This window comes from Carlito syrichta, unplaced genomic scaffold (genome assembly GCF_000164805.1).
Source record: "Carlito syrichta isolate Samal-C Ts95f unplaced genomic scaffold, Tarsius_syrichta-2.0.1 Scaffold301636, whole genome shotgun sequence".
Taxonomy (NCBI): Eukaryota; Metazoa; Chordata; class Mammalia; order Primates; family Tarsiidae; genus Carlito; species Carlito syrichta.
In genome coordinates, this window is record NW_007245732.1 from 96,868 (window position 1) to 113,935 (window position 17,068).

The 17,068-nt window shown below is 43.6% G+C and overlaps 1 protein-coding gene across 1 annotated transcript in view; it reads left to right on the plus strand.

The window, feature by feature from the left end:
* Positions 1-1,122: 1,122 nt before the first annotated feature.
* Positions 1,123-17,068, plus strand: part of CREB3L2 (cAMP responsive element binding protein 3 like 2) — a 124,765-nt gene continuing 108,819 nt past the window's right edge. The window contains exon 1 of the mRNA XM_008055028.1: positions 1,123-1,552. Coding sequence (XP_008053219.1) covers positions 1,451-1,552 — 102 coding nt within the window. The 5' untranslated portion in view covers positions 1,123-1,450. The remainder of the gene's footprint in view (positions 1,553-17,068) is intronic.

Sequence of the window (17,068 nt, forward strand, 5' to 3'; positions counted from 1 at the left end):
ATATCTGATTATGCCATTATAAGAAATTTCTAGAACCAATTGGTAAAGACTCTTGTATTTAAGATAGGCAAACTATATTTTTCAAGGACTGTTTCCTTAAGAGGAAGAATCAAAAAGGAGGAAGAAAAATCACGACATTGGGAGGAATAAGTCACCTCTTCCCTGATCTAGGCAGCCAGGTGATCTGGCTTCTGTCCATCTCTGTCCTCTCTCCCCACTCACTGCCTGGTGCCTCAGGTCACCAAAACACCCAACAACTTCCGAACTCTCCTCATTTCATTCAGGTAAGTGCAAATGTCACCTATTCAGAAAGAGTTTGCCAGTATCTAAAAATAGCATCGACCTGCTCCATTCGCTTATCCTGCTTTTACTTTTATCTTTCCGAAATTATATTATGTGTTTCTTTATCTCTCTATTGCCTGGCTCCTTAGAGAAAAAAAAAGTCTATGAATTCAAGAACTCACCTCTCTAGGACCTGAAAAAACAACAGAAAACGGGCGAAAAATGAGAAGAACAATGACAATCTGCTAGAACTGCGCTAATACTAATTTATGCACAAGGGGAACATTTGTATTTGTGCATGATATGTAATTCATTAAAAAAATTCCGAGAGACTCAAATGAACTAAAATACTTAAAAATATTTCGGTTTGTATTTAAGTCGGCCGCGCAGCAACTCTTGCGGCCCCTGACAGCGCACCCGCTGATTTCTGAGGATTCTCAGCAAGAAGACTGGGTGCGCCCTCCCTCTTTTACAAAATGTATTCTTGTCGCTATTTGATTGGATAGCCTTTTCAGTGGCTCCTTTTTTATTGGTAGAGCTTCCAGTCCATCAGCCCGCACTCAAGCCGTCTATTGGTCCGCTGTGTCAGACAACCTGCAGGCGGCCGCACTCCGCGGGAGGTGTTCCCCGGTGACGTCAAAGGCGCTCCCGGCCCACATTCCAAAGGTTGGGCGGAGACTTCCCGCAGCCCCTGCCTTTGTGGGCGAGACACGGCGGAGAGCAAGACTTCTGATTGGGTCTTGCGGGCCAGGTGTGTATTTGATTGGTCACTGCCTTGGGGAGGTGGGGTCGCAGCTGGATCCCGGAGCAGAGCCTCAGGCCCCAGGGAGTCTCAAAGTTTGTCTGGGGCCCTAGTAGGAAGCGGGCGTGTTCTGAAGAGGGTTCCCTTGGTTGGGAGCTGATTTCCTGCCTTCATTCTGGATGCGCATCCCGCTGTAACTCCTGCAGCCTTCTGTCCGGTATCCTGGAGATTCCCAGATCGGCGAGGACACTGGACGCGAGCCCTTGACCGTGCACTCTGAGCAGGGCAGCAGACGTTGACCTGCTGAGTGCATAAGCTACACACGCGCGCACACGTACACACACGCACACGCGGACGGAGAGGAAACTCGCCGGCCCGGCGGCTCCGCCGGCCCCGCCTGCGCTCGGCGCCCGCGCGCGGCCCGCCATGGAAGTGCTGGAGAGCGGGGAGCAGAGCGCGCTGCGGTGGGACCGCAAGCTGAGTGAGCTGTCGGAGCCCGGGGAGAGCGAGGCCTTCCTGTGTCCCACGGTGAGGACGCGGCGGGGAGGGTGGCTGTCAGGCGGGGGCGCTGTCACGGGAGGATCGGCTGGGGATCTGGGAACTGGGAAGGCAGGGTTTGGGAAAGGGCATGGTCAGGGCGGGCGGTCTGGGGCGAGGTGCTGTTTTTCTGTCTGAGCAGATGAAGGTGGGCAGCCGACCCTTTTAAACTTTTCAGCAGATGATGTCACTTTGTGTTCTTTTAGCAATGTATGCTTTGTTTCTGAGGTTTTTCCCCATCTGTAACATCGTCTCCTAGTGCTAACAGTACTGTAGTGCTGGAGGAGACGTATGTGTTTTGAGAGTAGTATGTCTCCGCCTAGTTGCTATTGATTTTCGTGGGAGGGTTTTACAAAGTGGACAAGATTAAGCACAATTTCCTTTCCATCTGTCTCATATTCTCTCTCCTCTTCCTCTCCTTTCTTTTTTATATTTTAAAAAGTACGTGTGTGTGTGTGTTTTGAAAGGGCTTCTACACACTAAAAAGAAGACTGCTTTATTTGACTTTTTAAACTGTACAGCCAAGAAATCTGCTTCCTCCGTCTCCAGAGGAAAGGACCAGCAGAGTATGGAAAATCTGAGGCAGTTAACTATTTCAGAAAGGCTTTAGGGAAGGTGGGACAGCTCACCACTTCCTTGTTCAGTCTTATTTTGTCCTCAGAGACCTCTTTGGGGGAATAAGCTGCCACAGAGTATGCACATTTGTTTTATAGTTTTTAATGTCACTGCTTTGATATTAAGTTTGCAAAATGAAAGTTTGTTTCCACTGGCCAGCACTGATAATAGGATTTTATGCAAGATCTCTTTGTTTCTTTCATGTACACGTAGATGTTTGTAATGGGATCTGGGGGGGCACTAATGAGAAAACAGACTTGGCTGCTTCCCCTTCACAGTTCTTTTAATGGGGTCAGTACCAGGATATTTGAAACTTTTGTAAAATGGCTTGCAGGCTCCACCTCTTTGGCCTTTGCCTCTGGCTGACGTTATTTTGGGACAAGAGATGAGGGCCTCCTGCTGATTCCCACCAAAGCATTTGTGGTGACTGAGCTTGGCTTGTTTAAAAAAATGCAGAGTGCAGGGCTGAGAGGGAGTGGTAGTTCACGCTGGGGCAAAAGCCAGATGTTCAGCGTGATCTCCTGGGCTTTGCTTACTGAGCCTGTCCAGAGAAGACCATGTGGGCTACCTTGGATTGGAGGCCAGATGTGCTTCCTGTCCCCAGTAAAAAACTTGGAGCATGCTGGCCCTCACATATCTTCTGATTATTCGATGCTCCAGATGATTCTACTGACATGGGCAACATTTTGCATTAGGGCAGCTCTTCTCTTTTGTTCTTAAACATAACCCAGTTTTGCTGTAATGGTGTCTCAAGCAGCAGCTATAGTGCCACAGCTTTTGGGTTGTCTTTCAGCGGGTGGAATGAATTAGGCACAGGCATCCATCTTGCTGTTCCGGTACCCTGAGGCTTGGCATGGGTGAAACTACAGGCCAGGGTTCAAGATGCTCCTTGTGACTGGGGCATTAACTCCAGGAAGGACAGCTTGAACTGGCTCTAACTAATATCTTTATGCGCAGTTTCAAGGGCAGAGAAACTTTGCATTCATTTTGATAAAAACAGTTCCATTTTTCTGTCGAGATAAATCAGTAGTATGTGATTATTTTTCTTCTAATCCTATTTTTTTAATGGTTATTATGTTCTCCATTTAGGTGCATGTTTCTTTTCTGAACAGCTCATTCTTATAAAATGCCACTCGTCATTGCTGCATGTCAGTGCAATAAACTGTGCATATAAATTACTGTTGAAAGAGGTATTGGGTTTAGCAGCACAGACAGCTGGATTATATTCCTTTCAAACTAAGGAAGACTTGGCAGCAATTTGAAGATAGATAGCTTTCCTATCTGTTCCATGAACTCTTTGGGTATCTAGTGGCAAGGCTGGTTGTTATGCCATCTGACCATAATGTGGGCTGGCCTGACCTCCAGCTGTATTTTCATGTGGAAAATGGATAGCCTGATTATGCATTCCCTCAAAGACATATGCGTCCTTTCAGTTAATATTTATTGACTGTCTTCTGTGTGGCAAACACTATTCTAAACACCTGGGATACATCAATGAACAAAAACAGACAATAATCCCTGACCTCTAGAAGCTTGCATTCCTCTCTCCTCTCTCTCTCTCTCTCTCTCTCTCTGTGTGTGTGTGTGTGTGTGTGTGTGTGTGTGTGTGTGTGGTGTGTGGGGAAAGATAAACAACACAGATCAACATAATAAAGAAGTAAATGGTATTGTATATTAGATGATAGTAAGTGTAATGGAAAAAGCAAAAGTAGAACTGGATGAGGGGGATAGAGAATACAGGATGGGGGAAGGGCAAACTGTGGACCTGAACTGAGTTATCAGAGTAAGCCTCCTGTAGAAAATGGATCTGAACAAAGATCTGATGGAGATGGGAGTGTCAGCTCAGCAGGGTGAAAAGCCAGAGCAAGGGCTCTCATCTGAGGGTGCATTTGGCATGAGCCTATGGTAAAATCATCTTCTGTTTTGGATTCCCCCATTTTGGTGAGCTACTCTTCTTATAAATATAAGTTATTTCTGAGACTCTGGTGCTTCTTTTTGGAATGATCCAGCAAAAGTTAACAAGTTGAGGAGAGCCTGAGAGGAGGGTGAGGTGAGGAAGTAAGTTGGGAGAGTGGTAAGAGGTGATGACAGCTACCATCACTGAGTGTTCATCATCTGAGAGGGTAGGCCGACTGTGTGAGCCTGCCATCTGGGGCAGCACCACAGGGTCCCACACTTGGCTTGCTGCTCTGCTGTTGCCATCTTGAAATTCCTAATACTTTTTGAACAGGAGGCCCCAAATTTTCATTTTGTATTGGGTTCCATCGAAAGGCATTGTGTTTAGTGCTTCACAACAATTATACCATTTAATCCTCTTGATGACCCAATGAAAAGAGCCATTTTTATTATTCTAATTTTACATGTAGGAAAACTGAGGCTTAATGAGTTTGAGAAGACTCAGGTCATCTGTGAAAGAACCAGGATTCAAACTCAGGTCTGCCTGCCTCTAAAGCCCCGATTCTTGACTATCAGGCTGTACAAATGAAGCATTCTGACTTAAAGAAGGAACTGATTAAGATGAGGGGAGAGAATGATTGGAACACAGACACTGCTGAGCCTTAAAGCAGCTCATAGTTAATGGATTTTAAAAATGTAGAATGTTCAAGTTGCTCAAGACTGAGATTATAATGTTTCTCAGGCAGTTTGTGTTAGCCACTAGGAGCAATGTTCTTTTCATTTGGTTGGTTATGAAGACTTCTTGTTCTAGAAGGACAAAGGCTTAGAGGAGACAGGTTTAAAGTCTATAAAATAATGAAGCACATGGATAGGGCAAATATGGACTTGCTCATTACACCCCGAATTACTAAAGCTCTGGGCTTTTTTCTTTTTTGAAGCTTTAACGTAGTTTCCATACCGAATGTAAAAATGTTATTTTAACTCAGTGAGTAGTGCTTTTATGAGAGCTGTTACTTCAAGAAGGGCTACAGGCTAAAAGTGTGTTCAGAAAAGATGGCAGATCTACATATGAAGAGATTGTCTCTTGGGGTTTGATACCATTGTCAGAATCCATACCTCTTTCCCCAATGCACAGACATTTCTCAGGAATGTATACAGGAACACAACATGAATGTCAAAAATGTCCAACATCCAGGCAATTTTATATCCAGTTGGTTCTTTTTTTTTTTGAGTTGGAGTCTCACTCTACCGCCCAGGCTGCAGTACAGTGGCACACTCACGGCCACCCCAGTGTCAACCTGCTGGACTCCTGCGATCCTTCCACCTCAGCCTTCCCAGTAACTGGAACTACACGTGCACGCTACCATGCCAGGCTAATTTTTTGATTTATTGTAGAGACAAGGTCTCACCATGTTGCCTAGGCTGGTCTGGAACCCGTGGGCTCAGGCAATCCTCTCGCCTTGGCCTCCCAAAGTGCTGGGATTACAGGCTTGATCCACCACACCCGGCCTCCGGTTGGTTCTTAAAGTGAATTGACTGATCCCAGATAGTGGTAGGCAGGGAGTTGAGGGAATGTTCCATCACTTGCCTGGTGTCCACATGGGAAGACCATCTGGCTTCCACATCTCTCACTGACTGCCAAGAAGGAGTTGGCTGATCTCTCAGGCTGAGTGGACTGTTCTTTCTCCTGGCTGGCCTAGAGAATGATATGATTCCAATGAAATACTGAAGCTTTTGGTTTAGAGTCAACATCCATGGTTGGTCCCAGGCCAGGTTCTGAAGGGGAACCTGGGTCCTTGTTGGCTGTATAAATGTAGTGAATTTCAGCAGGAGACAAAATTGGTAAAAATTCTACATTTTTACCCTTTTTGTGTTCCCCTCCCTTCTCAGGCTCCAAGTGAGATTTTCTTTCCAACTCTCCTTCAAATTTGCTCTCAGAAAAGGTTTGATAAATGTACACAAAAAATTTAAATATTATTAAGGCTTACCATATTATCTGTAAAGGGGTATTTACATTAGCTGTAATTAATTCAGGTCAAAAGGGTGAGCACTAAATGGAGAGCTTAAACCAATAGCCAGGCAGTAGGGTAGGAATATTTGGGGAATGGGAGGGGAGCCCTCATTACCCCTCTATTATTCCATATGTGTGGCCCTTAATCCTAAGGCAGCCTTGCTCGTGGGTTGCAGATTTATCGGTTATCTAAAGAATTTCCACTGGTTTGGCACAACATCTTTGGTCCATTATTTTATTGTGTACTGAAATTGTTCTTATGGTGTTAACATGAATTGGGGAAAGGCAGACATAGTCACGGTCCTGAGAGGTGTGAGGGCAGTGCAGAGTTTTATGTTTGCCCTCCTTGAAAGACCCCTGAGTTATAATGTCCTTCCTGTGGAAACAGAAAGCTGTGATGTAATGTTGCTTTTGCAGAAGAAATGAGGCATTGCATTTAGATTAATAATTGAATTAATTAAAATGCTTTCAGCTGCAAGTAACCAAAAACTGATTTAGATGGGCTCATACAGTAAGTAAATGTTTTTGTTTGGCTGATTCAGCAGCTCCTTGGTGTCCCTGTGGCCCTTGGTTCCATCCATCTATGTGCAGCTTTTGTCCTCAAGTTGAAGGCATGATGGACATACAAGTTGCAGGTGTTACATTCAGAGTGACAATATCCAGAGGAAGAAGAGAGGTGTCTCTTCCTTTTAGGACAGAAGAAGCTTTTCTTAGTAGCCCGCCAGCTGATTTTTTCTTAGAACTTTATTGGTAAGAATTGGGTCACATGACCATTCCTAAGTCAATGACTGAAAAGGGGGATGGGATTTATATTCTTGACTTATATTAATCATTTGGAGATGGAAGAGATATTGGAGACTCATCCTGTATGACTGTTGTAACCATCATTAGAAAAATAGTCTTGAGTTGACAGTTCTTTCTTTAGTCAAAAGGTGTGTTTGTTTTCTCACAGATGTGGGCTAGCAACTAGAAAATGTTTTAAAATCCACAATAATTTGCCCTGGGAGCAAAAGAGCAAATCTAAGTGCAGTGCCACTTGCAGAGTTCTAAGAACATTATTTATTTGCTACCATTGCTCAATGAAGGAAGACTTTTGAGGTAGGAATAGCCTCTTTGAAATGCGTGCAGAAGCTATTCATGGAGGGGTGGGGATCAGGAGAAGATTACAGCTGTGTCCTGACTCACTAACTAGAACTTGTAGAATTAACTTTATTATCTGGACTGTCTGCATTAGGGTCATATACTAGGGTTGGAGGTAGTTAGCTGAGCCTGTAATCATGCTCACCGAGCAAGACAAGAACTACTTGTTCTGTTTGAAATTCATACTAGGCAGAAAGCTAAATGCCATTTGTCAAATAAGCTATTTTTTTCCAGTTGCTTATGGCTGATCAAATATTGATGAGGTCACGTGTGCCTGCCTGCAGCTTGAACTGCCTGCCTCAAACTGGCATGACTCTAACTTGTGTACTGATGCTCTTGGGGCAAGTGGCCTGCCTGAGACCTTGGCTAGACATTTGGTAGTTGAGGCCTGTGGGTGCAAGACATCTGAATTGCCCAAGTGAGAGATCTTATGAGTGAGGGAGTAGTGTCCACGCTTCCTGGCCCTGGGGAATCAGTATTGAAGGGAAATGATGAAATCTACCATCTCTGGCTCAACCTTGAGCCTATTCTTCTTCTCCCTGCTCACCAGATGCTCTCTGGCTCTTCCAAATGAAGTTCTAAGTGGCCTTGATTTTTTCCCTTAATTAAACTGTGTAGGTTATTCATGAGGCACATGGGAAGTTGTGGCTCATTTTATGTATGGGGAGTCTGAGACGTAGAGCAGTAGAGAGATTTGTTCAGGTGGAACACAAGTTCCTTGAGGACGGGAGACATGGCTTTGCCTTTTCTATATCCCCAGGATATTTAGTCAAGGGAAATGAAGCGATTACTTGATGCGTAACTAAGTGGAGGAAGGCAGTCCTGGAGAATAGATAAGCTGGGTGGCCTTGGCCTCTTTTGTCAGTATATTTTTAAAACTCTAGGCACTTGTGAATGCTTCTGTAAATGTGAAGCTTTAATATAATAGTGACTTGGGTTATTCAGTGTCACTATCATTTCTTGTTAGAGAACAAGACAGGAGTAGGGTGGTTGAATGACAGTCCCAGTTTCCACTGGGAGTAGAGTGGAAGGCAGCCTTATGGAAAGCGCAGGCTCTAGAGCCAGGCATATTTGGTATTGAGGGCTACTGGTTCTCTGGTGACCCTGGGCATGTTACTTCACCTATTTTGATCTCAGTTTTTTTTTTTTTTTGCATGTCATCACCTGGCCCATAACAGACGTACTTTTCTGCCCTGTCACCTAAGCCAAATGTCTTCTCTGTGAGGACGAGGTGTCCTGACCTTCAGAGTCTGACATCATTCAGGAAGTGAAGCAGGCCCTTAATTATTCTTTCTCATGCATCTTTATTTTCTGTTCTTCCCAGCTCTATCTTCTTCTATAAACACAGGTCTCTGCCTTGAACATGTGTTTGACTGTTTCCTTGTGCACTGCCTGGTTTTCTCAATCAAGTGGTCGACAGTCATGGCTTCCATTTTCTTACTCTCTACTCCTGTACTCTGCTCTGGTTCCTGCTGCTGCTCATAGGTCCTCCAAGCTCTCCCCCACTGCTCTATTCAATAGTCTTTTCTCTGTCTATTCGGTTGGGCCTCATAGAAATATTTGGCAATATTGATGCAGAGTCATCTTGTAACTCCTTTCTGCTTGGACTTCCACGACTCAAAGTGGGCTTGGATTTCCTTCTTTGCTGGCTTCATTTCCACCTGTAGTGTGAGCCTTCTCTAAGTGCTCTCCGAGGCTCCACTATCAGATTCAGTGCAGCTGGTTCTCAGCTCTTCATATTTGTTACTTCTCAGTTGATGGAAAGAGGGGATCTTTGGAATGTGACTCAGCATTGTTCTGCACCCATCTCAGCAACAGAACAGCTCTGGCTGGGTGATCCTTGAATCTTCATGTTGATAAAAGAAGGGCTAGGGCACTTTGATCCCTCTTATCAATGATCCCTCTTATCGCTGCACCCATTTATCTCAGGGAATGTTTAGTGACTCAGCTCTCTTGTAGTGTAAGCCCTGAGGAGCTTATGGGTCTTCCTGGGACACAGCTGCTTCTGCAGTCAATGCCACACCTTAGATGCAGACTGTGTTTTGCCCAGACTTTTGCTTGTACTTTGATTTGGGAAATGCTCTGTGGCATTCTGTGGGAGCACGTCTAATTTTTTTCAATTTGTGGAAGGTCAGTGCGAAAGTCAGACATAGCTTCTTAGGTCATATGTTCCTTTGGCATGCATAACTGCTGTTAGCTCAGTTACGGTTGCCCCATGTTGAATTGCCTGCTTTTGAGTTGTTCTTCTGGTGTAATTTGTTTATCTAAACTTTACTGACATTACTGAAGACCTTTGTTTTTTTTTTTTCTTTTTTTTAGAAGTTGAGATGGGTTATTCTGAACCACCCAACCGCCTCGTTCTTGTTAGAATTATTGGAAGGGAGATTTTCTTTGGAGGATAAAGCGTTCTGGCATGTAAACTCAGTGTAGTCCAGTTTCCTTCCCATTGTTAGGAATCAGCATGTCCAGCTGTAATATTCTGCATTTGTATTACTTCATCCCAAGGTCCCACTGGTATTATGTGTATGTGCTCCTACCATTGAAAGTCTCCCATCTTTATTTTTATTTATTTATTTATTATTATAAAGATGTAGGGTACAATTCAGGAGTAGGTATACAAACATTGATTATGTAGGTACCCTTGTTGATGAGGTGTGTCCCTCCCTTCCCTAGCAGTTTCCCTCAACTGCCAATCTCACCCCTCCTCCCCTGACAGTTTCCCACTACGGCCAATCCCTTTCTTATAGTATTAGAATTGTTCAAGGTCCACTTATGAGTTAGAACGTATGGTACTCTGTTCTTTGTTTCTGTGATAGATCACTGAGTATGATCGACTCTAAATCCACCCAAGTTGCTGCGAAGTCTTTATGTTTGTCTTTCTTTATTGCTGCGTGATACTCCATTTTGTATATGTACCACATTTTTTTATCATTTTTTGATGGGTAGCATGGTTGGTTCCATGTTTTTGCTATTGTGACTAGAGCTACAACAAACAACATGTCCAGGTATCTTTTTTGTACAATGATTTGAGCTCCCCTGGGTATATTCCCAATAGGAGAATTGCTGGGTCACATGGAAGGTCAATTTCTAGTTCTTTCAGAAATTGCCACACTGTCTTCCAAAGAGGTTGCACAAGTTTGCATTCCCACCAGCAGTGTAGAAGCGTTCCTTTTTCTCCACATCCTCGCCAGCATCTGTTGTTGTTTGTTTTATTAATGATGGCCATTCTTACTGGGGTTAGGTGGTATCTCAGTGTGGTTTTGATGTGCATTTCTCTGATGATGAGTGAGGCTGAGCACTTTTTCATGTGTCTGTTGGCTGCCTGTATATCTTCTTTTGAGAAATGTCTATTCATGTCTTTTCCCACTTTTTAATGGGGCTGTTTGTTTTTTTCCTTTCAGCACTTTTGAGTTCCTTGTAGATCCTAGATGTTAGGCCTTTGTCAGATTTACAGCTGGCAAATATTTTTTGCCATTCTGTGGTCTGTCTCCCTGCTCTCTTGATAGTTTCTTTTGCTTTGTAGAAGCTCATTAGTTCGATGAGGTCCCGCTTGTCTGTCTTATTTCTTAAGGTATGGGCATTTAGGGTTCTGAATAGGAATTGGTTGCCAGTTCCAATTTCCATAAGGGTGTCTCCTGTGTTTTCTAAGATTCTTATAGTTTGAGGTTTTACTTTTAGGTTTTTGATCCATTTAGAGTTAATTTTTGTGTATGGTGATAGGTAAGGGTCCTGTTTCAATCTTCTGCATGTGATCAGCCAGTTTTCCCAGCACCATTTACTGAACCGATTCTCTTCTCCCCAGTGGTTGTTGTTGGAGGCTTTGTCAAAGATGAGTTGGTTGAGAAATTGAGACTTTACTTGCAGAATCTCTATCCTGTTCCATTGGTCTATATGCCTGTTCTTGTACCAATACCAGGCTGTTTTGATTACTGCAGCCTTATAGTAAAGTTTGATGTTTGGAAATGTGATACCTCCTACTTTGTTTCTTTTGCTAAGGATTGTTTTGGCTATTCGTGGTTGTTTATGTTTCCATATGAATTTCTGTATTGTCATTTCCAGGTCTGAGAAGAATGATGTTGGTAACTTAGTGGGTATTGCATTGAAACTGTAGGTTTCCTTTGGTAGGATGGACATTTTAACAATGTTGTTTCTTCCTATGCATGAGCATGGAATATTTTTCCAATTGTTTGTGTCTTCTTGGATTTCTTTGAGCAGTGTTTTGTAGTTCTCATTGTAAAGTTCTTTCACTTCTTTGGTTAGGAAGATGCCAAGCTATTTCATTTTTTTGTGGCAGTTGGGAATGGGATTGTGCTTTTAATTTGGGTCTCTGCCTGCTTGTTGTTGGTGTATAGGAATGCAACTGTCTTTTGCACATTTATTTTGTAACCTGAGACTTTGCCAAAGTCCTTTATTAGTGCAAGTAGATTTTTGACAGAGTCTCTTGGATTTTCAAGGTATAGGATCATATCATCAGCAATGAGGTATAACTTGAAAAAGTCTCCCATCTTTAAAAAATAAGCTATTTAAAACAACGGCATCATCCAGTTGATTGCGTATGTCATTTGGACAGCTCAATTGGCAGGTGTAGTTTTGCATTTTGTATTCTCTGTTTTCTGACTTAAAACCTTGTTTAAGTAAAACCCAGACAAAATAAAGAATGGAAAAACAGAGAGGCACAGAGTTAGGAAACATTTTTTTTTAACATCAGAAAAAAATTCTCTTCAGACTTCTTGGCAAATAAAAGGAGTCTGGGGAAGAAAAAAATTTACAACAGTTTCCTAGTTGTCTGAGTGGAAAATCCTGGTTTTTCACATTTCATATCTTGGAAATGTCTGAATAGTTTTTGTTTAAAGGGAAATTCCTTTTGGCTGAGAAAGTGCTTGTAGGATTCAAACTGATAGGATAATGTTTTGGAAAACTTGGCGGAAACAGGATTTGTGATGAAATTGTTTTCTCACTGGCCAATTGTGTTAAACAGAAATTTAAATCCAAGGCTACTAATCACAGAGTTTTAAAAGTTCAGTCATTAACTCCTTCCTTCCCCATGCTTCCTGTCTGAGCATCCTGGGGAAGCATCTCTCCCAGTTGGTCCTTCCTCCAATTTGAGGAACTTGAACTGCTTTTCTAAGCATGCACATGTTCTAGGCAGGGGATGTACATTCTTGACCTGGGGCTCTCCCAGTAGAGTGGGAAGGAAGATTTGTAAACAAGTCATTAAGTTACAAGTCATTAAATACCTGGTGTATGTTTTGCATTAGAGTTGTCAAAGTATGTCTGTAGCAAACAGGATGGAAACACAGATCTGTAGGAGAGGAAAAGTTGTGGAACACCTCACAAAGCAGGTGATATTTGCAGTGGGTACAGAAGTATAAATAGAAGTTCTCCAGGTGGTGAGAACAGCAAGTACAGAGTCGGAGTATGTAAAAAGTCATGATTGATTCTGAGAATCCCAGGTAGTTTTGTGTAGTTTGAGAGTAGGGTACTCCAAGGGGAATACTGGGAGATCCCACAAGATCATGAAAAGTTTGTGTGCTTTGTGAACCATTTGGATATTCTTTTATAGGCAGGAGGGTGGGAGGCTTTTAACAAGAGAGGAACAGGAATAGAAATGTGTAATTTTTTTGTTTGTTTGTTTGTTTTGTTTTGAGTCAGGGTCTCACTCTTTGGCCCAGGCTAGAGTGCATTGGCACGATCATGGCTCACCACAGCCTCAACCACCTGGACTCCAGTGATCCTTCCCCCTCAGTCTCCTAAGTAGCTGGGACTACTGGCACATGCCATTATGCCTGGCTAATGTTTTTTTTTTAGTAGAGATGAGGTCTCACTATGTTGCCTAGGCTCAAATAATCTTCCTGCCTCAGCCTCCCAAACTGCTGGGATTATAGATGTATGCCACCTTTCCTGGGCTCAGAAAGGAATTCAGCTCCATCCAATTTGCTGCGAAGTCCATGATTTTGTTCTTCTTTATGGCTGCATAATACTCCATTGTGTATATGTACCACATTTTCTTTATCCAGTCCACTTTCAATGGGTAGTACAGTTGGTTCCGTGTTTTTGCTATTGTGAATAGTACAGGAATAAACATGCATGTGCCAAACCAAGCGAAGTGAGGGCCAGTTAGAGGCCTAAACTTGACCTACATCCAGCCTACTTACCTGTATCCCACATCTCTATAATACAATAAAATAAAGTAAAAAAAAAAAAAGAAAGGAAATTCTACCGGGTATAAAGGATGGCTTGTTGGTGGCAAGCCAATCTGCTGTCTGGCTGCTTCATCCATGGAGTAGAACAAGATATCACGAGGGCCTGAACCTGATGGGAAGGAGCAAATAAATGCAGGAGAGGACGAGAGGAGCTAGACTTGGAGACCTGGTGCTCTGGATATTAGGAATGTGGGAGACATCCTGCTTTCTGACTTGACAGGCTGAGTTGATGGTGCTGCTATAGATCTAGAACAGGAATATCTGGAGGTAGAGTGAGTTTGTCAGGAAGATAATGAGTTCAGCTTCAGACCTGTGATTCTAATATATTTGCAGAACATTCACAGGAGTGATTATGCCTAAAAGGCTATTGGAAACTCAGGTCAGGAGTGTTGGAGAAAGATCTGGATGGGAGATGTAGTTTTGGGTGGTAGCATTCTAGTGGGGGATTAGAGACACTGATAATCTGTAGAAGATAGTCCAGAAAGGTCGGACTGGGAGGAATGAGTGTGAGAAGGGCTGAGTTTGGAGCCCCAGGGGCACCGGAAGGGTTGGCCAGGGAAAGGACCCTGCAGACAGACATCCAAAAGAATCAGCAGAAAAAGTGGACAAAAACCAGGAAAATTCCATCCCAGGATCCACAAAAGGGAAGAGTTGCTGTGGCGTGGTCAAGATTAATAAGGGCCGAGTGTACTCTTCAGCTGACCACCAAGCCAGGACTTACTAGAATGTTAGCTCAGGGCGGTGCCTGTGTCTCTGCTTCCACAGGTCTTCACTGTGGTCAGACTTGTATGCATGATATGTGGCTTTCTGCTGGGAAGGAGAGGCCTTGTTTCCAGGCCAGAGTGCAAGCTGTGGAAGGGCTGGAATGGAGAGTAAGTGGGCAAGCTTTATCACACACTGCCTCTCTTTCTGTCTGTCTCTGTCTCTCTGTCTCTCTCTCTGTCTTTCTCTGTCTCTCTCTGTCTGTCTCTGTCTCTGAATCTCTCTGTCTGTCTCTCTCTGAACAAGATTAATCTCAATCCTCAAAACTACCTTGGAGACCCTCACTGGTGCCTATGTAGTTTTATCAGGGTCTATTCTTCTCTCCAGATGGAGTTCATCATTACCATCAGTGAGGAGGAGGTTATGCATGCATCTCTTTTGTGCATGTGTCATTTGTGGTTCTCAGTGTCTGGGGTATGCATAAAGATGGCCTCTGGACATATGATACCTTTGAAAGAGTGTTGGGATTTACCAGATGGCTCCAAGGTTTGAGCCATTTCCTTTCTTTATTTCTTCTAAATTTGCCTCTGAGAAAGTATCAGGTGGATCCACTGACTGCCAAAAATGAGTTTGATCACAGAGGCAATATTCAAATGGTAGAAACAGAAGAAAAAAAAAAACTTAATTGCCTGCATTTTTGCATGGAATAATAATAGGTGCAGGAGAGGATTAAATGGCTTTGTAATAAGAATATGAGCTTGTAGAAGAAACATGAAAATAAATGATTGTGGCTTCAAAGAAAATGTTAGTTAACAGCAGTGTCTGAGTTTGAAGACCCACAGAGAGGCTTTGGCGGGACACATCCCCGCTCCCCTCCTGTGTCTCCTGCCTGCCGTGGCTGGGTTCTGCCCTTGTTTTCGACTTTGCTGTATCCAAGGATGTTCTGTCTTGGCCGTCGAGCTTCCCAGGGATGTGAGGAGGAGGCTCTGCAGTGTGCTTGCAGCTGGGCACAGGAGGACTGAAAGCAGAGGTGGTTGGAGTGTAGGAGAATTGTGTTCCCCTATTGCACAAGAGGGAGGGGGCAGTCCTCTGCAGCCCAGAGCAGAGCAGGCTCTTTCCAGGAGACACAGGTTCGTGAGGCCTAATGGGGAAATGGATAACTTTTCATTGCATGATTTCAATAAGATATCTTATGAGTTTGAAGCGCCTGAATTAAAAACTTTTCTTAAAAAATAGACTTCATTTTTAGAGAGGGTTTAGGATCACAACAAAATTGAGTAGAAAGTATAGTTTTCCAAGACCCCTGCTTCCCCAGCACACACAGCCTGCTCCCATCCTGTTGTTAAAAACTTTTGGCATAAGCTGGGGTTACCTGTGGCAGCTTTTAATTCTAACTTTGTTTTTTAAATTTTAGTCACAGATCAGCTTTTGTTTGTAGTTGAGCAATAAACCAAAAGGGCCCAGAAGGGCCTTAAACATATATGTGTGTGAGTATGCTGTTTTTTGTTTCGTGTTAATAAAGACTTATTCAGACAACCAGGTGCAGACCTATAGATCCTGGGAGAATAGTTAAAAGTTAAAACATGTGCTAGCCAGCAACGACGTGTTGAAAAAGAAAAGAAGGTAAAATATGGTGTGATATCTCCTCCCCTCTTTCCATTTTCAGGTGACAGGCATTAGATGCTATCCTTTGGAACAGGGTGGGATCTAGTGGGAAAATACTATATTTTTTGTAGCCAAAGAACCTGACACTGATTTTGTACTTAGGGCTTTTCACTTTCTACCCAGTCCTTATGAGCCTAACTTTAGGTCAGCTGAAGATTGCATTCATTTCTAGGGCACTGCCTGGAGTTGTTTTTCTGGTTCTGCTTTGCACTTGCAAGTTTTTTTTTTCCAGGGCTCCCCTGCAGCCTGTGACCCATATTTGGGAGCTGCAGGGAGGCCTGGGGCAGTGGGTTGAGGAGGCCAAGGCCCAACCTAGCTGCAGGCAAATCTGCTGCCCTTGGGCTCAGGGCATCATGTTCTAACAAAGGCACCCAGTGACCCCCACCATCTTAACAGACACATTTTCGTGTGCGGTGAGAGAGAGGCAGAAAAGTAGCGGCCAGAAAACCATTGGGTTTTTCAGCTGTGTTTACAAGTTGAGGAACGTGAGGCATGCAGAAACCCAGTGTTTCCTTTTGATTTAAATACAGACTTACAGGAAGAAACTGAAATTAAGGCTGGTCCCATAAGGAGGTGGATTGAGATGAGGAAGTTTTAGCTTCTTATTCTTACCCTTTCTCTTTCTGGTGTGGGATACTGAAGTCCTCTTGTCTGCTGATTGCTCAATCTCTTGGGGAGGGGGTTTGTAAAGCAGTGAGATTTTGGAGTTAGCACAGCTTCTCAGTTCTTATTACCACTGACAAATGGTTGATTAAGTGTACCCAGACCCTGTTGACATGGCACTCACAGAAAATGATGGTATCCACATGGGGCGTCGAAATCATGGCTGAAGCTGGTCATAGCAGGTGGAATGTATCCCAGGGACATGGTCACTTCAGCCTCTACCACCTACTTGTCCCCTTTCCAGTCATATGAAGCTGGGGCACTCTATGGCACACTTATTGGCAAGCACTAGTGCTTTGTCTGTTACTTGTCTCCTCCGGTGAAACATAAGCCCATGAGAACAGAGGCTTTGTTTTATCCACTGCTGTGTCCCCAGCTACCAGAATGGTGCCAGGCACACCATAGGTGTCCACTAAAATGTTTGTTGAATGGATGGATGAACAAATGAATGCATCTAAGCTTACAATCTGGTTCTGGCTCCTTCTACTGTGAGTACCTTTCTGAGGCTATTTCTTTTTTTTTTTTTTTTGTTAAGTTGGAATCTCACTCCGTCACCCATACTGGAGTGCAGAGGCCGCTCCTGGCCACCGCAGCCTCGTCTGCTGGGCTCCA